The sequence below is a fragment of the Anarrhichthys ocellatus genome, unplaced genomic scaffold (assembly GCF_004355925.1).
Source record: "Anarrhichthys ocellatus isolate YVR2014 unplaced genomic scaffold, GSC_Weel_1.0 scaffold71, whole genome shotgun sequence".
Taxonomy (NCBI): Eukaryota; Metazoa; Chordata; class Actinopteri; order Perciformes; family Anarhichadidae; genus Anarrhichthys; species Anarrhichthys ocellatus.
Window position 1 is genome coordinate 1,239,665 of NW_022280101.1, and position 26,780 is coordinate 1,266,444.

General features: G+C 43.1%; 1 protein-coding gene across 1 annotated transcript; it reads left to right on the plus strand.

Annotated features, from left to right (window-relative positions):
* The first annotated feature begins 640 nt into the window (after positions 1–640).
* mao (monoamine oxidase) lies at positions 641–24,204 on the plus strand. Its single transcript, XM_031873306.1, has 15 exons — positions 641–758; positions 11,964–12,058; positions 13,072–13,209; positions 18,685–18,789; positions 18,919–19,010; positions 19,265–19,406; positions 20,392–20,541; positions 21,324–21,483; positions 21,570–21,666; positions 21,958–22,011; positions 22,108–22,165; positions 22,261–22,358; positions 22,618–22,729; positions 23,511–23,573; positions 23,670–24,204. Exons 1-15 carry the CDS (start codon positions 704–706, stop codon positions 23,823–23,825), a joined length of 1,575 nt encoding a protein of 524 aa, XP_031729166.1. The 5' UTR covers positions 641–703; the 3' UTR covers positions 23,826–24,204.
* The last annotated feature ends 2,576 nt before the right edge of the window (positions 24,205–26,780 follow it).

Sequence of the window (26,780 nt, forward strand, 5' to 3'; positions counted from 1 at the left end):
CGGGCCCCGGTGCACGCTATCACGACGGGCCCCGGTGCACGCTATCACGACGGGCCCCGGTGCACGCTATCACGACGGGCCCCGGTGCACGCTATCACGACGGGCCCCGGTGCACGCTATCATGACGGTTTCCGGTGCACGCTATCATGACGGGCCCCGGTGCACGCTATCATGACGGGCCCCGGTGCACGCTATCATGACAGTTTCCGGTGCACGCTATCATGACGGGCCCCGGTGCACGCTATCATGACGGGCCCCGGTGCACGCTATCATGACGGGCCCCGGTGCACGCTATCACAACGGGAGTTGGGTTTGCCTTTTCGAGGGATTAAATATTGCGAATGTTTCACTTATTAGTAGATTTTGTTAGAACATAGTCGTATACCATTCTAACCCACCAACAACTGCCCATTCCTGTGTAACACATTGTTGTAGTGAATCTTCTCTGACCCCCCTCCCCATGCGCTGCCTGCACGGCCTATATTTACGCCCCTGTAACTGACGTAAAAAAAAAAGTATTGTCTCAGCAGGTCCATGAAACCCAACAAACCTCCCCTGCTCTCAAGGCAGTGCGCTGCTCTACTACCAGTGGGCGGAGTCTGGTGGGAGTGGGCCTGTCCGCGCTTTTAATACAGATGCGCACCTCCATGCGCTCTGCGTTCAGCCACGGCAGAGCAGGGGGAGAGACGGACCAGACAGCACCATGACGGCACCCGGCAACACTTACGATGTGATCGTGGTCGGCGGAGGAATATCGGGTAGGTCTAACATCAGTCAACTTTCTCGCGCGCTGCAGCGTGCGCCGACGGATGGGAGTCAAACTATAGACTGCGTGAATCCAAAACAATCGCTCACCTTTTGCCGCTGCGCTTTGTGTGAGATAACCGCACAACTGTTGCACAAGAGCTGCTCGTGTGTTGTTGGCAAGAAAGTGACACAGCCGCTGTCGAATTTTCTAGTCGTTTTATTAGAACACAGGCGTTTAGCCGGCTTTCCTCCTCCTCCACGGTGTGACATCCATTTTCTTCCGCGAGGCGTCCTCTCCTCTCCTCCGCACCGTGTATCACCGCAGCAGAGCATGTTAAGTAACAGCTAATCAGCCAGAGCATACTTTGCGTTACATAAGAGGAGGAGGAGGGGTGGGGGTCTGATAAATGATTTGTTGTTTCTGTCTGATATGACTTCAATTGCATTCTGCTCCTCATGAAAGCTCTATACTTGTTTTTATTTTGTCTACATCTGCTTCAGCATACATTGTTCTCCATTATGCATAGTGTGTGTTGCAAACGTTGCTGATGATGCTGTTTGCCCCACTTCTTCTTCTTCTTCTTCCTCATAATAATAACATGTCATGTGTGTAATAGGCTGTTGTGGATGTTAATTACAAGCTCACTATCACTGACTGATGGTCCCCCAACAATAACAATATTAGTACTAATGTGCCCTCTGGTTTCTGGTGTGAATAACAATCAGATATCAGAATATTTACAGGCGGATACGGTGATATCGATAATGCATTTTACTGTTTAAAAACCATGAAAAGACTACATAAATGCCACATGACGAAATTATGACCTCCAATAAGACGATATCTAGTCTCATCTCACAATATCAATATAGTATCAATATGTTGCCCAGGCCTATTTGAAAGTGCACTGTCTTGTTAAGTAACACTTGGTTTCATTTGAGGAACGGAGGTCACTATTGTTCCCGGTATGGGAATATTCCCAAACTGAATGAATGTCCCTATTGTCTGAATTACAGATTGTCTCTGTATTTTGCCAGTAATTCAGAAGATGACAGATTGCTGTCGTCTCATGAGTACAAAAGGGTTCCCACACCCACGTTAATGTGATTGTTCCTGTTATTCGGCTTTCACAGTCAAAATGTAGCACAGGCAAAAACGCATTTCCTTCATTAGTGTGCAATCCTCCAGTTTCATGTTTTTGTTTTTCCCTGTGCAGCATTTTGTCTTTGTTTTTGGTTTTTCTTCTATCTCATGAAACTTTAAGCAGGATTCCTTGTTGATAAAAACAATCTATTATTCCGTTGTAACAGAATAATAGGGTTAAAGTCTTGGAGATGTTGATTTAAGCATCTTATATGTTGGATTACAGAGTTGCAATGTGGTATCACACAACTTGGTCTTATCAAGTTAGAGCTAGAAAGACAGATGCACTCCCTTTATAGCTCTACGACTCAAGTTACGTGTGCAGATGAGCAGTCAGTCTTTCAGGGTCAAACTGCTGGACAATTTAAAACCCGTCAACTTGTTATGTTGAGAATATTGTTTTGTTTTATAGAGATTGAACCGAGAAGAATGAATAAAAATATCGACTGCATATCAGAAGTGAACGTAGTCCCCCTCCCTGTCAATCACAAGTTAGCCCCGCCCTAAAGCATACCCTGCTTTATTTATGGTCTATTTCACTCTAAATGGACCATCATTTACTAAATGAACATCATGTTGTATTGAAGAAGACTTGATATTAGCGATTGAGATCATAAACACATGTTTACAATGTTTACTGAGGGAAACAAACAAATGAGAAGTAGAGTCATTTACTCATAGACTTCTATACAATCAGGCTTCTTTTTGAAAACAGAAGAGTCGCCCCCTGCTGGCCATTTGAAAGAATGCAAGTTTAAAGCACTTCCCTATTTGGCTTCACTTTCCTGAATTGAACCTGTTCTTCCGGTTCCCCCTGCGGGCCGCTGTCCTCTTTCTTTTACACTGACTGCTGGCCTGCCTGCACGTCCGTCTGTGTGTCAGACAGTGAAGAATTTAGGTCAGTGTCAGTTCAAATACCAGTCAAACAGGCAAAACAAATGCTACAGAAAAAAAGTTAATCGAATAAAACTGGCAGACAGCCCCCCCCCCCCCTGGCCCTTGCCTCTCCCCCCTCCCCCCTAGTGTCACATTAGGGTCTCGTAATTACACCGTTTGTTTATACTGCTGCCCTTTACTGGCTTCCATTGAGGTCCACATATAACAATCACTGTCCAATCAAAGGACAGATGAAACATGGGGGAGAGGGAGAGCTCTCTCCTCCCTGTGCTTCTCTCCGTACCACCCTCTCTCCTGAGATGTTTGTTTCTCCATTGGCCTGCAAATGCAATTGTCATTTTCCCGCCTGCCAGCCGCCCACCGGCAGAACTGTGGCCCTGGAGGGGCAGCCAGCGCTTTCTGAGAAACATTAAACACTTCTGACAGCCTGTTATCAAACCAGCAGCAGAGAGGATGCAGAGGAAGAGGGGGGAGGAAGGGGAGGAAGGGGAAGAAGGGGAGGAGGGTGCGGAAAACAGAAAAAATGGCGAAAAGAAGGAGGGAACCACTTCTTCCTGTTATGTCTCAGCAGCTGTGAATGTGGGAAAATCAAATGAGGCAAACTGGGGAAAGAAAGAGAGGAGGAGGTAGGCACAAAGACGAGTGTCTTATAGAATTGGGGAAGAGAGAAAGAGACATTAGTGCTTACGAGGAGAGTAATTAGGGAACTGGAAAGGGGATGGAAGCGTTGAAACACTGTGCAAAAAGTAAGTGGCAGTCGGGACTCTTTTGGTCCTGACTTGAGTCAGCCCATAGTGCAGTTATCCCCGATGAACTGTGCAGCAGATGATTTAGAGAACTTGGCTGCACTTGCTGGGCTGTGGTCTTATAAACTGCTGTATTCCTCCTCTCCACAGGCCATCACCCTGAGAAGTCCGCCGTAAAGTTAATAGTCTATTAAATTAGATCATGCTTAATAGAATCGAAGGGCCGGTTCTCTTGAGGAGGTTTTCCATGCATGCAGTGACAAATTACATTTGTGAACCAAATGTGTTGCGTAAAGGCAAGGCCGTATAGTCTTCACTTTGGGAAGGACATTCTGTCTCGAATGGCTTATAAGCACAGTTGTGTTTGTTTGCAGCTCTATAACCCTCTTCAGCTGCAGCTAGCTGACAGTGAGGGGCAGTGGGTTGCCAGATCATGCAGGCCAGGTATCAAAACGAGCCTTTTTCCTGCAGAAAACTCACAAACGGGCACTCCTCTGCACAGCTCGGACCAGCAACACTGTGAGTTAAGATGCCACCGTTTGAGATGGGGAAAATGTCCGAATCCTGTTTATTTGACAGGGACAGTGCACCGCTTCTTAAATGCACCTCAGTTAGCTATAAGCTAAGCAACAGAGACAGAGAATAACATCTATGTCAAGAAAATCACCACTGTAATATAATCACAACAACATTAAGGCAACACAACAACAACCACAAGATTTCACAATATTAAGACAGGTCATAATTGGGTTGACTTTAGCCATGATTTCATCTTGGATTTTAAATCAGTAAGGCTGCAGCACTCTCTTGTGTAACTTGGTACTGGTGAGCTCAAAGAGTTTTTTGCTCTAATAAAAAAGGCTGATCTGACAAACTCAGTGGATCTGTGCTGTATCAACTTTGTTGGAATTCAATAAAGAGCACCAAACACAGCGACACCATTAGAGACAGGTCCAAACGGGCTACTAACCTAAGCAGACAGCTCGTAGATAAGAGGACTGTTTTGAGAGATAAGCTATCTTTCTTCTTTGGAAGTACAACCAAAAGGGAGTGCACCGATAATGTTGCCAATAAATGCCTTTAATGTCACAGAGAAAGTACGAGTGTACACAAATACAAGATGTAGTGGAGGTGCAGTGGTGTGTAGTGCAGGGACTTTTCTGTGGAGTTCACGCTCATCAGCGCTGTAAAATAGGTCAGTTGTATGTCCTGATGCTTCATGACACACATAGTAAACAGAAAGCATGTGAGCTCTGAGGCGCTGGCTGTTCTGCACTGCCCCTTTTGATTCAGTTTGTTCAGAGTTGTTTGTACAGTAAGGTAAAGGGGCTTCACACACAGGACACAGAATTCACACTAAGTCCCGCCCCTCATATGCACACTGGCCAATCATAGCACAGCGTTGGCCAGGTCTGATGAGGGTCCAACAACTATCTGGCTCCGCTCCATGGACTCTCTCGCAGTGGTTTCAGATTTTCTTCATTTTCAGGATGGCTTTGTGGAGGCAGAGAGACGTTTCTACGTTAAAAACCTGTGTAGCTAACGTTAGCAGAGAATGTAGCACATCGTTAAATAGCGTTAGCACTTTGATGCTACGCTAGCTTCTGACAGTATACTGAATGTCTACACATGCTGCGTTTGCTTTTAAATGATTGTAACAGAGAATAAAGACCTACCCGGCTTTACAGGAACAGCGTTGTGACTTAATTTCATTGTCTTCTGTCTCGATCGCCAGGTGATGAGGTTTTACTTTAACACTGGGATCAGTAGCCTTAGCGTCTTTATCTTTTTAACCTGTTTACTGCTGAATCAGCTTGACATCCTGGATATAGCCTTCAAACGCATGTTGTTGACCCTTCTGTCTGCTTCTCTCTCATTTCGCTTTTTTTAAGTTTTTCCATGAATTAGATCGTATTCATTCAGGGAGTGCAGTTAGTTACAGTGTGGGCTCTATGGTAACGTAGCTCTGACAGCTAGTAGCAGTAGATATGAGGGGCGGGGCTTAGGAAAAGGTTAATTGACTTGACTGCTGTATCTTTATTTTTAAGATGGGTGTATAAATATATATAGAATATATATTTGAATAAAGATATTTAGTTATTCTAAAAAATATACAGATTTTCTGATTTTGTAAAAAGTGTTAGAGACTGGAAGCAACTGAGTGAAGTATTTAAGTATGGAAGTCAAACATGAGTTTAACGCTACAATTTAGTAAAACAACACACATTTTATGGGGACCCACTCAAATGACCACCTAAGGGTCCCGGGGACTCGCTACTGTGAACACCAAACTCAACTCCCTGTAAGTTGAGCTGAACTCACGTCGCGTCTGAAAGCTCCTAAGGCACCATGAACCTTCTCTGACAGCTTGTCTACAATCTATGTCTGCAATCCTGGAACACCACTTTCTCTATCCAGCTGTGCAAACATGGGAACCTGTCGGCTTAGCCGCCACATATAATCATTAGACGGACGCCTCGTGTTTGTTTCCATTTGTAATTTCTCTGCATGCCTGCACCTCTGTGTTTGTCTTGTGTGTGGAAGGTAAAGCCATGAGAACTGTGCAGCTGTAATCTCAGCTGTGTTCAAATTATAAACGATGACACTGATTGTGGTGAAAACCCACATGAAGCCGATGGATGATTGCACAACACAAAGTCCTCCTCTCTCTCTGTGGGAAAGGTTCCTATTTTCTTTTTCTGTTTTCTGTCGGACAAAATGTCTTTCCAGCTGTCTGCTTTTTTGCCGTGTCATTACCATTCATATTTATATAACCAATATGTTGATGATTAAATGCACACAGCTCTTAATAGATCTAGCCTTTTTTATTTTGCTTTCAAAGAGCACAAGATTCATACATTTAACTTTAAAATGTCTGGCTCCGGCACACAACCCCCTATAAAATGGCGACTTGTCATCCAAACATTTTCATCTATCAAGAGTCAACTGCATCTTTAAATCTGTAATATTGTATCTGGTGATTAGAGCAGTTTTCATCTATAAAATATTCCCTGAAAAACTCCTGTCTTCATGCCAACACTCAGAGAAAAATATAGTTACTCTCCTGTCCGCTCTTTCTCACGTCTGTCTGTCTGAATTTCAAGCCATCGTGTAATTGCTTTACAATATTGCTCATCAGTGTGTTGCCAGTAAACAGCCAATCCGTGTCCAATCAGTGTCGCTGAGAACATGAGACGGGGAAAATGTGATTGCATGCGTGTCTCGTAAATGTCTCCCCCTCTGGATCAATATGGAGCCTTGTAGGTGGTCCCACTTCAAGTGGCTCACTTGTCACTCGGTAATGGATTTTCTTTTGTTTGGGTTCCTGTGAAAAGAACACTTTGCCGAGGTGCAGACAAACACAGAAGTTTTCAAATAAAATGCACTTCGTCAATTGTACGTCGCAGTGTACGACGTAGTATTGCGGGCTGCCATTTTTAAAACATCTGTGTCGAGTGAATGAAGAAATTGCGGTCGCTATTGATGGTAGCTTGGCTATTTAAAAATGGTGGGTTTGTGCAGGACGTCCCCTGACGTGATAGTAACAATTCTCTCTGACCAATCGGTGGTCTGCAGTGTTTTAACTCCACCTTCAAGTATCGACTCAGCTTGCGCATCATTGTGCATCTGTTATCGTTGCATCTGTGCTGCTTTTCAGGCACTTAAACCACAGCATCCTGCACGCAAGGTACTAATCTTGTTGGTTGTGATTGGTTAACAAAAGGTTGCCTATTGGTCAGAAAACAATTCAAAGCGTTGTATCCCTATAAGGGTGAAGAATAAGTGGCGTTTCATTTGTAGATTTGCTGGTGGATTCTGAGCTGAAGGTGCATGTCAACTCTCATCTGCTGTCAGTGAAGCCTGCTAATGTGATTTACACCATCACACATGGGAAACACTGGGGGACAAAACATGGCATGAGCAATTGGGAGGGAAAAGACAAGTGGTAAGCCAGACGTGGAACGAGGGGGAATACTGAGGGAACCGAGCGGCAGTGGAGAGATAAATTGTTAAATTAACACGGTTAGACATATTTAAGTTATGACATAATCAGGCTGACAATCAGAAAACAAGAAATCAGGGAACCAGACTGCTGCAGCTGTTAACACCGATAACAACCATATTACACCCACACATCCATTCTTCTGAATCCTGTTCAGAGTCGCAGGGGGCTGGAGCCCAGCCAGTATCCCAGCATGCACTGGGTGAGAGGTGGGGTCAAACCAGGACAGGTTGTCAATCCGTCACAAAACTAACACATGTAACACACACTCACGTGTACAGCACGGACACAAATTGCTTGGAATCCACTTTATTACCTGGATTTGCAAGAACAAACATTTAACTTGGCCACATCCACACACTGTGGGAGATAAAAGTGTCAACATATTCCAACTCCTGACCCTGAACATTTTCTAAATGCTTTCCAAGAGATCTGCCACCGAAATCCAACTCTCATTGGCCTCTGACTTCCTCTGGGATTAATCGTTTTGTACGTCGATATTGCCAATAATCAATGTAACCGACGGAGCCATGGTGCTTATCATCGCTGACTTCACTCGGTGATCTGGGGAGGAAAACAGCCACGGGCTTTAAACAATACACATTCAATCGTACAAACATTTATATTGAGACATATTTGAGCGGGGACGTCTGTGTGTGTTGTGTTTGAGTGTCTGCAACTAAGTGTGTATTCATAGATGGCAGAGATTCAGTGCAGAAACACACACACACAATATACAAATGGAGTTTGTTCCTGCCAAGTGGCTCCATCTTAACAATTACAGTTGTCAAGGAAACAGTGTCTGCCTCTATTTATTTCTCCAGCACATAGGGCAGAAAGTGAAAAGGAGTGTGACTAGTGTGTGTGTGTGTGTGTGTGTGTGTGTGTGTGTGGGGCGGGGGGGTATACTGCAGTATAGGGAGAATCAGAGGAACAAATTCACCTTTATTACAGCACCACGGCTTACACACATTCAATCTGAGCTCATTCTTTGTGTCTTGTTTGCTTTAGATACTGCACGTAATGCAGCAGCCTTCTATTGCACAATAAGCTGCAGGGACGGCCCCAAGAAGTGGAAATGCTGATATAGAAAATACACATTAATGAAGCAACACTTACAAAGGCCACAACTTACTTTAATTCCACCTGAGAGAAACATATTTTGGATGTCTGTTGTTTGTTAAGTAATATAATCTTTACTCGCAGAAAGGTTTGGAAAATGAATGCCGTACAAATTCATTAAAAACACTTTGATGGAAATGAACAAGAGATGGAAAAGATATAAAAACAGATGCACAAAAGATGCATTATTAGCAGCTCAGTGAACTTGATGTTTAATGAGCACAAAGCCTCAACTCCCTCTCTGCCTCCCGCTTGGTGGCGTGAGAATGTCTCTTCGCTCCGTTTCCTTCTGCACACACTTTTTTGTCGGCCTGCAACTTAATATCCAATACGCCTGCACAAATGAGAATTGTGAGCCGTAGACGTACAGTACAATCAACCTCCTTAAATGCACATGCACAAAAGGAGGTCGATGCACTGCTGAATGCACACCAGCTGCGCCACAGATGACAGGACGACTGCGCTTCGTTTGATGAATATCAAGCATGTATTTAGGTGCAGAAAGCCTCTGACAGCAGAGGAAATATGTGAGGAAGAGGATAAATCTGTGTTCTCTCTCTCTGATTCTCTGTGTTTTTTTTTTAATCCATTTGGTATCCCCTCAGGCATATTTGTCATGGCTCGGAGTAGGTGGGAAAACAATTAAGGTTATGTAAACCCGTCTTGTTATGTAACCGCTCCTGAAGTTTTAAACGTTGCGGACACACCCACTCAGCCTGGTGAATGTCAGTGTGAATGGTCGGGAGTGTGTGTTATGCAGTTCTTCTTGCTTCACTGTGTGGCAGCAGCGAAAGAAACAACTCGAAGGAAAGCAAATGTTTGTCCAGTGGTTTTCTCACTTAGCCTATATAACAGATTTTCCATTGGAAACATTCCTCAAGTTAGTGCATGTCATTTCACGTCTTTCTTTGGGTTTTTCTGCCTCCCTGCTGCATGAGTTGAATTTGAATCTGACCCTCTGTCTCTCCTCTCTGCTGAAGTTCAGTTGATTTTTCCAGTAGTGCAGCTCAGTCCTCTTCTTCATTTCATGGTGGTGGGGGGGGGGATAAACAAGGGAAGGGGGAGCTCAGTCTGAAGTCTCTGAAGTGATGAAAGCTTTATACTGATCTATTCTTCATATTCATACAAGGTTTCTTTATTTTTAAACAAAATGATGCCTCCATTAAGCCAAACAAGCTTTCTGATCAAAGCGATATCCCAACAGGATGCTACTTTTTGCAGTGATTGCTGTAGGCATAAACAAAGAGATGCAGACAGATGCTCTTTGTTTTTTCAGGACAGAGACTGACCTTTGCGGCTGAGTGCAGGTAATAGCATCAATTTACCGGTGAGAGATTTGTGAGCCTCCTCTTGTCATGGCTAATGCTTTCTCCAAAGCCTGGCAGGCTGCGTGTGTTTGTACAAGGAGAGCGGGCTGAAGTTGGGTAATACGGGACAAACTATGTTTAAACTTATACAAACTTTGCTAGCATCAACAGAGCTTAGCAGGATTTGGAAAGAGAGCGTAAGTGGGGGGAAGACGGGACGGTAAGAGAGGAATTCAGGAAAATATTTGCACAGATGTGGGTGCCTGCTGAGAGTGTAGCTCTGAGGTGTATAGATGCACACCAAAGGTTTACGGAGGTGCTGTTTTTCATGGTTTGGGCCAGGGCCCTAAGTGTCATTGAAGGGAATATTAATGCTACTGTCATACAATGGAATTTTGGAGTGCTTCCAACTTTGTGGGAACAGTTTGAGTGTAAATAATGACTTGACTAGCTGGCACAGGTCTCTGGCATCAATCTCATCAACCACACTTTTGTCTAACAGTTGGAGCATTGTTATGGCTTGTGAACACCTTGCTGAAGGAAACTGGCTTTGTTACATAATCATAATCATGCATAACCCATCTATGTTTATTTAAATCACAGTGTATATATATATATATATATATATATATAAAAAGGAAGAACAATCACCTGTTGACTGTTTCTGTGCAACATTAGGTAGATTAGAGGCTCAGTTGGAAACATAGATATGCATTTTTGGGAAGACTCAAATCAGAATAATCAAATATTTTGCACTTAAGAAATGGAGTTTTGTTCTGCTGTGTCTCGGTGTAAGAAAATACTTGGATAATTGATAAAAAGTAGATGGTTCAACAGTGTACATGAAAATGTATGTCAAGGAGTCGACTACGACTCCCAAAACGGGAGCTTAAAATGAATATCATGTGCTAACACCCGGCAGAAGCTTAAGATTACACCGTTCTTTAAAATTCGCGGTCAATTGAGGAGGAATTCAGCTACTATCGTGCTCTGGCTGGCTTCCTCTCCTCAGCAAGGATGTACTAAGTGGTGGCCATAACATGAACCTTTTAAGTTTGTTACATAAGCCAGGAGACTCTTGTGTTTATATTTTCAGTAACATTGAAGAAAACTAACATTTCTTCCCACTTGGGAACTCTGTTGCATCTCCGGCTGCGAGCTAGGCCTCGCCAGCCCAACGTCAGTGTTTCTCCTCACTGCTGCTCTTCTGGCTGAATGGGATCAAATCCCTGCAGTGATAGCGTGAGGTCAGTGTGTGAAAAGCTGTTGTTTTGTTATAGATTCTGTGTTGGATCATTCAGTCAGTCAGTATATGTGAACGTCATGCTCTGCTCTTCGTGCTGCCCTTTCTTGTTGTTCACATGATCAGCAGGTCAGCTGGTTTGTCGGGGAAGTGTTTCTCCCCTTTCCCCCCTGATCTCCCATCTTTCCCATATCAAGTCATTCCAAAGGCAAATGTTAGGTGTTTCATCCCTCACATTATACTCACAAGAGACCTGTGTACAAAGAAAGAAACGACACGCTGTAAATCAGGAAGGAACACAAATCAAACGGACATATTGAACTGTAAATGGTACCATGGTGGGCTGACTCGCAGATGAAACACGCTGTTTGTTTCTCTACAAAAATCCATCCATTCTGTCTGAAAGTTACCTAACACAGCCTCACAAAGACATGAAAAAACATGTCAAGAAAGGCGTGGCACTTACCCAATCTATCATGAAGTTTTACAGACCTTATCCACCGTTGTGCGGCTCTACTGAGAGAACACTTCTAGGGATTTAAGGCTAAAGAAAAAAGTAGCACCTTCCCCACAGTCCCACATATTTCACATTTCAAACAGACACCATTGTACACCACCACATGACAATAATGACACATGACAAGAATGACAATAATGCACAATCAGTATACAAGTGTAATCTTGCCTATGTGTGGTGCAGGAAGTGTACTGTATGTGCCCTTACTCACGTCTCTGTTTCTCTGTCTGTCTGCAGGTTTGAGTGCAGCGAAGCTGTTGAAAGCCAATGGACTGAGCCCTGTAGTCCTGGAGGCCAGGGACCGGGTCGGTGGTCGCACCTTCACCGTGCGGGTGAGACCAGGAGAGCTCACATTGCTCCAGATGCTGCTATTAAAAACAGTATTTGTGCAGTAGAATTCTGTTGTGCTTCAGTTATTATTAAGAATAATAACAATAATGATGATACATTTTATTTCTATTGCACCTTTCGTACACAAAATGCAGCTCAAATGTAGACAATAACGATTGGAATGTAAATATACATTTAAAAAGAGGAGGGAAGTAAAACAATGTATGAGCTGCAATTGAGTCATACAGGGCATTGCATTATTTGAGCCTACTTTTAATATACCCTTTCACAAACTGCTCTTCTGGAGGAAGAAAAGGTCGGACATTGGCAATTTATTTGTAAATGATAGTAAGCTTTTCTAGTCGATGATAACGCTAAATTTTGTGCTGGGGTAGTGAAATGACTGTAGGTACATGTCTTAACTTTGCTCTTTTGGACCGACAACAAGGACCATAGTTCTATCCTGGTTCAGCTTGATGAATATTTGGGTCATGCATAAGTTGATGACAAAGGAAAAGAGGAGTAAAAAGGGAGGTAAGTTATCAGGATCAACAGCTATATAGAGTGAGGTGTCATCTGCATAGCAGTGAAATGGATAATGGGCTTATGGATGATTATAGTATAGTGTCAACACATGAAGACTGAAAAGTAGTGGACCCAGGACCGAGCCTTGTGGTACTCCATGTTGAGGCTCTGTTCTTTGTGATGAGAATCTGTGTTATTGAGACAAAAAAAAGTTGTGGTCTAATTGGCAGGACTAAACTCTCTCCAACTGTATCTGTTTATTTGAGAAGGGACATTGCATATTAATAAATAAAAATGCCAGACATAGCCAAAAAGGCTATTTTTCATCTTTAGTCAATGTCCGAGGTGTTACAAAAAGCTTCCTAAAATGCATACCTGTCAGTAAAACCTTTGTGTGATCAACAGCATACTTTTGAGCATTATCTAGTAAAGTCAACGTTTTTCTTATTCATCTGGTCATGTCACGACGTGTTTTTCTTTTCTTTTTCAGAATAAGGAGACGAAGTGGGTTGACCTGGGCGGAGCTTACATCGGACCAACTCAGAACCGCATCCTCCGATTGGCCAAAGAGTACGGCATTAAGACCTACAAAGTCAACGAGGAGGAGAGTCTGGTGCATTATGTCAATGTGAGTGCAGCATTCGTGTGTGTGTTTGTTTTAGGATGGCAGATAATATTCTGCTCCGAGCTTTGGCTGATCTGTTCAAGCTAACTGTCCTTCAGTTTGATGTCTGCTGTAAGTGTTGACTGTTTCCAGAAGATAACGCAAACATGCTAAGCTAAGCTAACCGGCTGCTGGCTGGGGCTTCACATTTATCGTGTTGATCTTCTCATCTCATTTTCTGCAAGAAAGCAAAGAAAACGATTTTCCCAAAAATGTCAAACTATTCCTGATGTCCATGTTGACTGACAAATATCTTTGTTGCTTTTATTTGTACATCATCTCCCGTCCTCCAGACTCTTTACCTTCTTAATGAGACTCCCCTGCTAGCTGTTGCCTTCAGCATAGGCATAATGTTGGTGAATGTAGGATGGTAAGCTGTTCTGCTAAGGACACATGGAGGATTTTGGTGTCTCCTATACAATCACTTAACAGTTTATTTTCTCTGAGTGGTTGAAGGAACCGCAAAGCAAAAAAAAAAAGGAAGGAAGGAAGGAAGAGGCCATATTTGTTCTTGTTATTCTTTGCGATATATCTCATTAGTGTGGGCGCACTGCTGTCCTTAACACAGTTGTGTTCCTCTTCTTGATTTGATTTGCCGCTGCAGCCTTGTACCCTGGTCAAACTTACTGTAAATCACTGGCTGGCAGCTTTCTGTGTATCTGTGTGTGTGTGTGTGTGTGTGTGTGTGTGTGTGTGTGTGTGTGTGTGTGTGTGAGAGTTTATCGCAACATAGACTGTGTTCAAGTAATTGAATCGTAACTTCAGAGATGGACTTTGAGCTTCTGGCCTCGGGGTGTATAGAGCACAAACTTACATACACAAACCCACTTTTTACTCCATTAGATAGAAACCTGTTGTGAATGTCCACCGCCCACTTTGAAAGGCCCGGAGTTTTATAAAAACCGAGGAGAACTACACACAAAAATACTGGCCCATGAATCAGCAATAAACTCAGTATTGTAGGCTTTAAATCGATTTATGTCAGGGTTATTGTATTAGTGTTTTATCATATTATTGACCACTGCTTCTCTACTCCCATATAAGGGATTTCCACTATAGCAGTGATTGTGCACCTACTGTGTGTCCTGAACCACCCTGAAATCAACCTACGATCAATTTGTGATATCATTTAACAGCGCTAGCATGCTCAAACTAAGTTGTTCACCTTGCTAACGGAGAAACGCGGCTCATTGTGTCTACTGGTTCAATTCCCCTTTCACAAAAGTAAGAAAGATCGGAATATGATTGGTGGAGACGCGTTTTAAGTGACACACTTAAAGTGATTACACTTCCTGTGGCTTTTTCACAATAAAAGTATTAATGAGTAGCATTGATAGGAAATGCTGCATGTTTATCTTAATACGGATCTTATATCACTGCTGGAGAGCGAGCAGGGAACCAGGAGGCTTCTATGAATGAGGCCAAATGAACAGTAACACTGGAGTGCATGTAAACATCGGTTCAAGTGAATCTCGTGTGTGTGTGTGTGTGTGTGTGTGTGTGTGTGTGTGCAGGCACATAAACTACTATCTTAAGGATTGCAACTTAAACAAAAAGTCAAGTGTCATATATGTAAATATTTACTGTGATCTACATTCATCTGTCCAGTCAAACAGACAAATATAAAGTAAAGTCTTAACTTGAAGGGGCTGATACACTTTTTGTCCTCTCAGGGAAAAAAGTCCAGTTCCAGTGCAACAGGCAGGATACCAGATCATAACTGAGCACAAACAGACCTCTGTGTTCTGTTATTAAGACATACGTCTCTTAACCCGATCAACGTAATCTCTCTGTTATGGTTTACTTAATTCGTCTGTCCATTTAAACTATATTGTTTTGCTATAAGTACTAATCCAGTTTAAGCTTGGTTTTCTAGGCTTCAGGTTCATCTCATCACTTTGTCCTTAGAACTGATGTGTTATTGACTTGACCTACTTCAGCAGTGCTGTGAAATGTCAGCAGCATGACATTTGGCTCCGACAGCAGTTAAAGAATAAATCTGCGGTTTAGTAAAGGACTTGAGTGGACAGCGCTGGTGATGTGAAGCGTTCGTGTGAGCACTGAATCCGTCCATACTCTTCTCTACAGCAGCTCCTATGCGAGTGTGTCTCCTTAGCTACTATCGCTGTAAGATCCACTCAAAGGCCCAGTCTCACACACTCACACACTCACTCTCACACACTCACTCACTCTCACACACTCACTCTCACACACTCACTCACTCTCACACACTCACTCTCACACACTCACACACTCACACTCACACACTCGTAGCTTCCTGGCTGGTTTCCATGGCAGCATGCTTCATCAAAAGCTGCTCACCTCTACGGTATGTTTGTGTGTTTGTGCATTTGTGCGTTCATGCATCTGTGCACGCAAATGTTTGGAGGCGTGAGACGAACTCTATTTCTGGAGCCGCTGATCTCACAGCTGAGTCTGCAAAAATGTTGCGTACAAATTTGAATCCCCACTGCAATACGTAAAGAATGAGGCCGGTGATATTCTAAGCATTTTGTCTGTGTAGCTCAAGCTACCGCACGCATGCCTGTTGGTGCATTCTAGGACAAAACGGCATTAACATTACAGACAAAATGAACACATGGGTGCAGTACAGAAAGACTGGTAGCGGGCCCTATTGCGGTGTAGGCACACCCTTAAAGCTCCAAAGCTTTAATGGACTGACTCTACTGGGTCTTCATCATGATCAACATGACAAAGCAGGCAACAAATTGATTACATCCTGATCCAGCAATAGATATACAGTTACACTTACAATCCAAAGACATTACTTAACATCTAAACGTGACAGAACTGCAACAGCACTCTCTTATTGAATCTGTTATCCTGCAACTGGCCGTTCTGCTGTATCGCATCTAGAAACAACCTTTGATTTGTGCATCTTTGTCCTCATCAGCACTAGAGAATAAATCCAACCGTTACCTGTTCTTCACCACACAGGATTTTAAACATGTGTGTTGTTGCGAGTGTAACCACACTGTCTTTTGATTGTAAGTAGCTTTGGATTAGCCAAGAAGCTATTCAGATGAATAAGCTCTAAACAGACGCAGCATGTAAAAGTTTAAATTCTGAATTCAATAACAGAGGAAAGCACGCTGGATTAAATTTATATGAAAGGGTCTGCATCACGTCACAGGGCAGCAGCTTGAGTAGTAGTAAACCAGCATGTGTGCCAAGCCTTTGTGTAATTAGGGCTAGCTTTTAAGCAAGCTGCGTAGCTAATCAGCTTTTCTATGGCAGATAGTAATCCAAAAGGCCAGTGCTGGTTTCCCTAATCAGCAAACTACTGCCTTACAGGCAGCATCAGCTCTCAGCACTGGATTTATTAATGAGCTATACCTCTATCAGAGACGGGAAACAGACTTTGATTAAATACTCTCCCCGGTTATCAGAGATTGAGAAAGAGAGCGTGGGGTTGTCCCATCGATCCTGCAGCAGTGTGGACGTCGTGCATGTTTGCACATTCACGGGGCCACTGGCAGAAATGGCAGATGATTGTGCTGTTTATGATACTCAATGATAGAGAAAGAAGTGCCTGCGCAGCTCCCTTATCTGTTTCCATGTTGCCTGCAATCTAAATAAAAAAGATAACATTCATCGGTAGCCTCATGAGAAATCAGACGCAGATGAACTTAGAACACTATTTTTCTCTAGTTTCATATGTCAGAATATAAAACATAGTGCATATCAACTTTTAACCCACAAAACCAACAACCAATAGCCAGAGAGACTTTCTATTTCTTCATTAATATTTGTTTACTGAAACAGAACAGAAGCTTACATTAGAAGTAGTGTTTCTGGCTTCATGATGAATGTAAGTCCAATGTTCATTCTCCTTTTAGCTCTGTTTTGGTCTCCACCAGCTGAGGAAAATATCTGTCTCTTTAGCCCCTGAACACTCCACTATGGTCACCAGATAGTTGCTAACTTTGCAGGTAGCGTATAGTGGGTTAAAGGGAAACTTGTATCGTTGCAATGTGGGTGGTATGTGCAAATGAACAATGTTCTAGCTGGCAAAAAAGTCTGCGGGATGATACGCAAATGATACGTTTCACGTCAACACAGATGTTTTGAGTGTTGGTTTGAGTGGGAATCCAAAGGTTTTCTGTGTTTTTTTTAACCTTAGAGATTATAGAGTGCCAAAAGCAACATATTCAATCACTGTTTTTTGTACTTTAAAGGCAAATTTGTCAACCTGGACCCTATTTTTCCATGTTTTCGTGTCAAAGTAAATGTGTTTGGGAGGCCAGATAACAGGTGGAGAGACTTTGTCATTTACAGGAAAAAATGAAAAGGAGCCAAAATGAGAAAATGTATTCAATAAGAGGCCATTATTAACTCAATACTGGTGGAGCCCGATCCATTAAAACTGTATGAGAGGTTGACCAGACGGCCTGTGCTCTGGGCCTGCAGCTCCAGCAGAATAGTGATCCACTGTGAGGCTGAGAGCACTCACACAAAGGCCTCGCCATATGGAGCCAATCTCTGTCTCTTTCAGCGGAAGCTGGGGTTTGAAACAAATGTACTTGTCAAGCTAAATGCCAGTGATGCCAGAGAGAATATCCATGGTTACTTCAACAGATTGTCCCCCCCTCACACAGCTAAGAGACAAGCAACTAAAGAGAACAACCTCTAACCAGAGTTAGTTCTGCACGTCCATATCTGAGAGTAACCTTTGTCCCTTTGGAACCATCACAATTGTGTGGTTGAGAAATAGAGCAACAGTCCAGACAGACGCACAGCACATGGATTTACAATCCTATCAGACTTGATGACTCTGAGTATTTTAATCAGTTGGTAAATGTTGCACAACTAAAACGAGCTGTTCTACAGTCACTCTGACTAAGCACATTTGAGGTCGGCGTAGCGTGTTCCCGAAGGCAAATAGCAATATTTTCACTTCGATCTAATTCAATATCTTTAAAGTTTGTGTTTTCTTCAAAATATGCCCTCAGCAGGGTGTGAATTACCTTAAAAAACCACACAAGGACATGAAAACCATTCAATTAGCAGCTCTGTAATGCTGGATGCTCGTGTACATTACATATTCAGCGGGATAAGGAACTCAGGGATACAATGCTGCCTTTCAAAGAAACAGGCATTTAAAGATGCTTTGAGAAGTGTCTCCTGCCTTATAAACTGCTTGTAATTAGGAAGAAACTTCTGTAACTTCAACATCAATATCTAACTTAAAACAGCCAACACAAGCCGAATATTCCACCTGCCAAACTCTGACGTCAACACGTGTCCGTCTCCAACAGTGTGGCTCTGAGCAGTTTGAAATGTGACACATCTGCATACAATGTGAGTGTAATGTGTGTAAGTTGCTCGTAAAAAGCAGTGATTCCACATGTAGAAAACTGATGATTATAAGAATTATTTTTGAAAATATATATATTGATGATGACTTGTGTCCAACAGGGAAAGTCTTACCCGTTCAAAGGCTCCTTCCCTCCCATGTGGAACCCCATCGTCTTGTTGGACTTCAACAACCTGTGGAGGACAATGGACGAGATGGGCAAGGAGGTAAAGCAAGAATCACCCTTGTTGTTTTGCTTTTACTCTCCGCTCGTTGAGTCTCATCTTTGCTAAATTCCTCCTCCTCCTCCCCCTCCTCCCCCTCCTCCTCCTCCTCCTCCTCCTACTGTGTTTCAGATTCCCAGAGAGGCTCCCTGGAGAGCTCCCCATGCTGAGGAGTGGGACAAGATGACCATGAAGGAGCTGTTTAAGAAAATCTGCTGGACCAGGTAGAACAGAAAAGACGGAATTATATTAAATGTCCTACCTAACGAGAGTGAGAGCAATAGCTCAGTACAGCAGGATAACGGTATTATAGAAAGTCAAATTCATCTTTAACTTTGTTTGTTGTGAGTTTGTCTCAAAATACGAGCGTAGGGAGTTGGAGACAGAGTCTGTAACCATATACTATAAATAAAAAATGATTATGAATCAAAAACTTGTGTAGGATTGTTGGTTGAATCCCCCTCTCTCTTATTTCAAGAACCGTTCGTCACTTCGCCGAGCTGTTTGTCAACGTGAACGTGACCTCTGAACCCCACGAGGTGTCGGCTCTGTGGTTCCTCTGGTACGTGAAGCAGTGCGGAGGAACCATGAGGATCTTCTCCACCAGTAACGGAGGACAGGTGGGTCTTTGTGTGTATGCGCACACAAGCTCCTCGTAGCCCACAGAAATACATTCACTCGATGCAAACCAGGAAGTTGAGCATCGGTGAGAGATCTCACAGCCCCTTAAATCAGCCCTGTAACATTAGCTTAGTTTACTTCAGTTTGCTACTGATCAACCTCGCATAATTATGAGCCAAACAAAAGCTGTTTTTTTGGAGTGCTGCGGGAGAACATTCTGTTTTCGTACTTTCTAAAGCAGAGTTTCCCTGTTGCCATAGCCACTGAGGAAGGGAGTTGTGTTTAGATGAACAGGGCCAGCTCTGTTGTCATGTCCCGTTTGCTAGCACACATGTTTATGGGTGCATGCATGTGTGTGTGTGTGTGTGTGTGTGTGTGTGTGCGCAGTACATTTTTGTCTCGTTCTTTGTTGTCAGAGTCAGATTACAAAGTTTGCCACGACACATGTAAGGCGTAAAGTATTGCGTTTGAAGGCAAGTTCGGTGATTTTCACTTTCAAAGCAATTTTCCTCAGAAGCTGAAACTCCTTTAATCAAACGAGACAAACACTGACTCACCTTGTTTCACTGCCAGCACCCATTTGGGTTTAGCTCAGAATCTTTCAATGGCGACTGGCAGGCAAATTCATCCAAATCACACAGTGGCGCGCACACAATGTGTTTCTAATCAGGGAAAGCAGAGAGATCTTGACACTAACCATATAGGAAAGATCACTGTCTTTGTCATTTTGTTTATCAGAGCTTTGGCAGCACTTCATTTCCAACCCCTGAGTCCTCCTAAATGTAGTTGTTATCAGCCTGGCAGAGTCGTACTCTCAGAAAGATCAGACTGGATAGAAGCAATTTTACCCAATATAATATGAAACTTGCAGGTAGAGCATAAAAATAGCTAAACCAGAGCGTTCCCGTCTCGCTGCATCCGCCCCCTGTGGTTGCGGTGACGGCGTCGGTGACTGACTCCTGCTCTCTCCATCCACCTCTGCAGGAGAGGAAGTTTGCAGGCGGCTCCAGTCAGATCAGCGAGGGCATGGCCGGGGAGCTGGGAGACCGAGTGAAGCTGGAGTCTCCGGTCTACAGGATCGACCAGAGCGGAGACATGGTGGTGGTGGAGACGCTGGACAAGCAGAGCTACACAGTAAGCATGTCACAGCCATACAGTCATGGAGCTTTGAGTCGATGGGGTTTGTGCCTTTTAAGATTAAAACAGTGACCCAACTTGTAACTTCTTACAAAAAAAATCTTTGTCTATATGTATGAGTTGTTAGCAGGTCTACCAAAAATGCGTTGTTCCTCTAAACATCATAGTTTCAGTTTAATAACTGAGGTCAAATGAACCATTATTTCACAAAACAGTGAAGATGAGAGAAAAATCCCAAAACTGATAACAGATTTGTAAAGTAAAATTATGTTTTCAATTTTTTTTCTTCCTCCTTTAATCACCTTAAGGCCTGGAATAAAACGTCAACAGTTTATAATGTAGTTTAAACTAAAAACATGGATGCATGTCTTAACTATCCATGAATGTCATCATATATCACTTACAGTCGTCATTTTTCTGCACGTGTACTTCTACTTATGAAACTTTGAGTACATGTTGTACATTCTTTTTACGTTAACGTAATGGTTGTTTTTACCAAAGAAAACAATCTGAGTACTTCTTCCAGCGCTGCAGCCATGTTTGCTATCAATGTAAACATATTAGTGTAGTAACACATGCAGTTTTTGCACACTACATAATGTGACATCATTTAACATTCCACCAACAGTCTGACTCACAACGTGCAGCTGGCAATATTACTCTGTGCTGCCATCTACTGGTAGCTTGTCGACCTTTCGACCGTGTGATTCAGCCCACACTTCCCTGTCCCGTTTGTGTCGGCATCGCCTCCCTCTTTATGATGCGTGTCTTTGTCTCAGGCCAAGTACGTGATCGTGGCCACGCCTCCCGGTCTGAACCTGAAGATACACTTTAATCCCGAGCTGCCCCCGCTGAGGAACCAGCTGATCCACCGCGTCCCCATGGGCTCTGTCATCAAGTGCATGGTCTACTACAAAGAGAACTTCTGGAGGAAAAAGGGTACGCAGGAAGACGGAGGATACGGGGAACCCCGAAGTATATGTCGTACTTCATGTTTTACACTCTTTGTTCTATGCGTCACCAAGGTTACTGTGGCACTTTGGTGATAGAAGAGGAAGGCGCTCCCATTGGCCTGACACTGGATGACACAAAGCCTGACGGGACCGTACCCGCCATTATGGGGTGATCATATTAAATAAGTTAATGTTATCATTATGTACCCGGAACCACATGGTCAAAAGTATGCGGACACCTGAACATGACACCCATGTGTGACTGTCTCATGTGATTTAAAGTCTGGCATCATGCTGTATTAAGACTTCCTTTCAATAGAACACACACAAAAAAAGTGTGTGGGCAGTGCGCCCACATCTGGCCATGTAGTGCACACTACGTGTACCTGGAATTGTGTATTCACCACTTCAGTGGTGAATATTTTCAGTGGATGATATTTCTCTTCTCCCTCTCCTCCAGATTCATCCTTGCCCGCAAGTGCAGAAAGCTGTCGGGGCTGACCAAAGAGGAGAGGTAGGTGCATGGCGGAGACAACACAGCCGCTTAATACACCCGCACAAGCTGCAAGAGCGGGTTTTAATCCAAACACGTCGTCTCGTTTGCGTTTAGGTTGAAGAAGATCTGCGAGATCTACTCCAGAGTGCTGGGCTCAGAAGAGGCTCTGCATGTGAGTTTGGAATACAGACCGGCAAAACGTCACGCTGCTACGGTGGCACTGCATCGCTAGTTAAACCGTTTCATGTGTCCACTTGTGTCTGTCAGCCGGTGCACTACGAGGAGAAGAACTGGTGTGAAGAGGAGTACTCTGGGGGCTGCTACACGGCCTACTTCCCCCCAGGAATCCTTACGCAGTACGGCAAGTAAGTCGCACAGATGGAGTTGCTCGCAGTAAAAATATCGTGTCCCGATTCTCAAGTTGAATTTCTTCGCTGTCCAACAAAAACTGTCCAACTGCAGCTTTGAATGAAAGATGAATTTACACAAAACAGTTCGATGCAGTAATAAAATGTATTTGCGGTTGGTTTTATGCAGTGGTTGTGCTCTGCGGAGACTAATTTAATCAAAGGCCACTTTTAAACTCGATAACCTCTCATGCTCTCTGTCTCTTCCTGTCTGCAGGGTGCTGAGGGAGCCGGTCGGCAGGTTGTACTTCGCAGGCACAGAGACGGCCACAGAATGGAGTGGCTACATGGAGGGGGCAGTGCAGGCCGGAGAGAGAGCAGCCAGAGAGGTCAGAGGTCACCGCAAAACACCCAGAAAGAGCGAAAGAGATTTTGAATGTTTACCAGTGGAGTTGACAATGTGTATTTGCTATTTCGAGCTTTCAGTTTTACTTTAAATATCATCAAAAACAGGTCTTTACCTTCGTGAGGAAACGTGCTGCAATCCATTGCAAGTCGGAAGTCGATAATTATGAGTCTGCGATCTAAATGCTCGGGAAAACATAGACGCCCGCAAGTCTGTCTCGTGACAGAAGACCGAACCATCTTTAAATCAATAACTAGTGAATCCTGTGGGGAGATATTTCTTATTCAACAAGGCATCACCTCAAAATAGAAAACAAATAACGACTTTTTAAGACTTTTTATGACCTAAATTGTGAAAATCTAATCTCGAAATGTTTAGGATCAGCAGGAACCCTGTTAAAAGAGACAGGAGGAGTAGGCTCTTTGTATCTAATGTTGTTACGGCATATTTCACAACACAAACGTAATTCTGCTTACAGCTCACTGTATGTGCAGCCATGTTTCTGTGACGTTTGTTTATGTCAGGCGTACTCAGTTCTGGATGGATCTCGTCTGAGTTTCCGACTCGAATGACCGTTAATACACACCAGGTATGCCTGGTGTGTATTAGGCATGTGACATCATCAGCCTAATTGATGCAAAAACATTTTGAAATGTGTGCATAGTTCGCTTTCTTGCCAAGAGTTCTGAGAAGAAAATTCACATGGTGTTAAAATAAATAAATCTTGAGTGTTCTGACTTAACGACCAATGTGTTCTGTTGCAGGTCCTGTGTGCAATGAACATGATTCACCAGAGTCAGATCTGGCAGACGGAGCCCGAGTCTTTGGTGAGGGAAATCTTTCTAAACAATTGTTTTGGGAGCAAATTAAACTCAAAAGTCAAACTAATGTAACCTAAACTCCTCCTTCTGTCCCTCCAACAGGAAGTCCCAGCGTTCCCCTTTGACACCAGCTTCTGGGAGAGAAATTTGCCTTCAGTCCGGGGTCTCCTTAATCTCGTGGGATTCTCCACCTTCCTGTCTGTTGCCGCTGCAGCCGGCCTGGTGGCCTACAGGAAGGGCCTCCTGCCCCGGAGTTAAACGGCCCAAAACCGTCACCTCACTCCTCTGCATCTCAACGGGGGGCACACCTCCATAGACACTCCTGTACTTCTAGTGCACTACTTTATGGCCCAAACTTCTAAGTAGTGAACTATGTTGAGTAAAGAGTGTTTTAGAAAAACACTGGTCACACGAAACACTAATGCACCAACGCTCTGTGCACAAAGGAAAGAGAGAGTGAGACAAAGAAACGTGCTGATTAGGAGTTAAGAGATGCTAGTGTGAGAGGAGAGAAGAAGACCTAAATTCAGTTTAAGTCTGCAATTAATCTGAGATTCAGATTTTGTGAAACCAATGAAGGAAAACAACAGAATCAAGTTTAAAAAGGAAATATATATGACTATATATATATATATATATACACATATATATATATATATATATATATTACAATGAATATTCCATAAATTGCCAATAATATTCACATTCTTGATTACATGTGAGTTTATTAACTCGTCATGCTTTCTGTCTGTGTGTGTGTGTGTATGAGCTTTGTTTGTATGCATGCGCACATGCTTTTGTGAGCATGCATTTGGGAGTGTGAGTTTGTATAAAGTGTGTTTGTGTGTGCGTGTGTGTGTGTGTGTGTGTGTGTGTGTCCGGTGTGTCTAATTACCTCTGCTGGTTATAGGTGCTAATTTATTCTGGCCAAGCAGCTGTAGCTGTTTTTAGAGATCCAGTAACACCAGAATAGAGTTGTGCCATTGCCCGTCGTAAAATCACAGAGGAGGTTTAAGGATAAGGCTGGTGATCTTCTATTTTCTTTTTTCTATCAACTAATCCCATCAATGCTTTAGTCGTTTACTTTTATGAAGTATTGTCTGTGTTTCCAAAAGCCGGATTTATCTTCTTCATCTGTGCCTCAGAGCTCAGTTAGTTAAAAAAAACACACATAAATGACCCACACTGTTGCACTGGTTGGCTTGTTCCTCCATCGTGATGAACATCCAACTATCCTAAATTTGCCTCAAGGCTTCACAATGTACGGCATATGAGAACCTTCACTAGTCTTGTTTTAAATGCACGGCTGAAATTAGTCCAAATGCAGTATTCACTGGTGTTTGAGTAACATTCGCTGAAAATGACAGTGGCCAGCTGTTAAAGGAAATAACGGCCTTTAACTATACTGTGTATTCGTGACCCGTTTTCAAAGGATTTACATCTTCTGTAGGAAGAAACGGACGAGGGGCTAACAGGGTAGAGAAGCGGGAAAGTATTGAGAGACAGAATAGTGAATTGTTAGTTTACATGGGAGTTGTTGACAGTGAGAAAAAGAAAAAGAGAAATGCAATACAAGCCTTGTCCTTTCATTAAAACCTGTATTTAGGGGTAATGTAGTTCTACCAAGCTGCTCTGTTATGTTTTGGTAAATGTAATAGAGGAATTCGAATGTATTTTCTTCAAACTAACTATTGTATATTTTTACTTTTTGTCATTCATAAATATAGTAACACAGTGGCTGGTGTTGTAGCTAACTAAACAGCACAATGCTAAGTTTGTTTCAAATCTTATTTCTGAGCCCTCCACCATGGAAAGATGTGGCCGGCCTGCAGTGAGGGCCTCCCAACAATATTAGAGCGTTACTTACATTATTACAGATGCTTTATTGTACTATATACTTAGAGAGAATCTAACAAATTTAAAGCACGCAAGATGTAGCATATTTGTTAACGAGCATACAAAATGTGCTTCTTGGTGAAATAAATGTAAGAAAACAGATGATCGTTCCCAGAAAGATTAGACAGACATTTGTAAAAAAAAAATTAAAAAAACTGAATTCTTTGGAAAAACACAACAGAATACTTGCAGTGAATAGTAATTGTTGGCCACATTGCAAGCACTTCAACAGCAATCCATGACGAGCTGCACTTCGATTTCAGCAATCTTTTGCCGGAGTGTTTTTTTTCCTCCTTCGTAGCAGAATAGGAATCTGATTTTGGAGGTAGATGTAAAGAAAACCACATGATTGAATCTAAAAGAGTTCTTCTGTAAGTGCGTCTGTGTTGAAGGGCATTGTGCTGTGTGTGCAGCTCTGTGTGCCCACTGAGAGACGGTTCTCCTACCAAAATGTGTGTGTGTGTCTGTGTGCGTGTGTGTGTCTTGTTATCTGTCGTGCCTTAATGGAAGTCATAGTGTTTTTTGTCATTTCTCTCAAGTGCCTGTGTGACTCTGCACTGGAGATTAGAGGTCAGATTGACCATGGTCATCAGTAACCATCAATACACAGTGGACGAGCAAAGCGACCCCATGTCCCTCTTTGTCCTCATGTCTCAGCACCCACCTGTATTACCTGAGCTACCTCCTCAGTATAAACTTGACTCAGGTAAAGCCAGGCGTGTAAACACAGTGTCAGACGTGAATAATGGAGCTCAGACTGTTGAGTTGATCAAACTGCTTATCTCCAGTGAAGCCAAGTCTGTGTGTGTTTTTTATTGTGATTACAGTGCTTCACTATGTGTCCCCCCCCCTTTCCCTTCCCTCTTCATCCCAGCACATGCACATGAATGTGCTCACATTTGAAAAGGTTTTCTCTCAAATCTTTCTGACTTCAGTGAACAAACACAGGCAGCACACTCTGTCCGTCCGTACAGTACTTACGCCGTCAGCCGACACAATGCATCTGATCCGTCTTCAGTTCTTTTCTGGAGACCGGAGACTGTTCCTCCGTCCCTCGTGTCCCGCTGTGCATTTCAGACTCTTCCTGTGACCCCCATTATTTGATGTCTTTGATTCCTCAAACGAAGCTGGTGATATTTAAAAGGAAAAAAAATGTGAAATAAATCTACTTAATTGACTCCTGTTGAAGCGAATATCATTTTTGTGTCTTTCTCGGGTGGGGATGCCGCTTTATGTATTCTGTACACTTCAGGCAGAGATGCCCGATCAGGTGGTGGAACTACTGCAGTTCATGTGAAAAGATTTACGGAGTAGTTC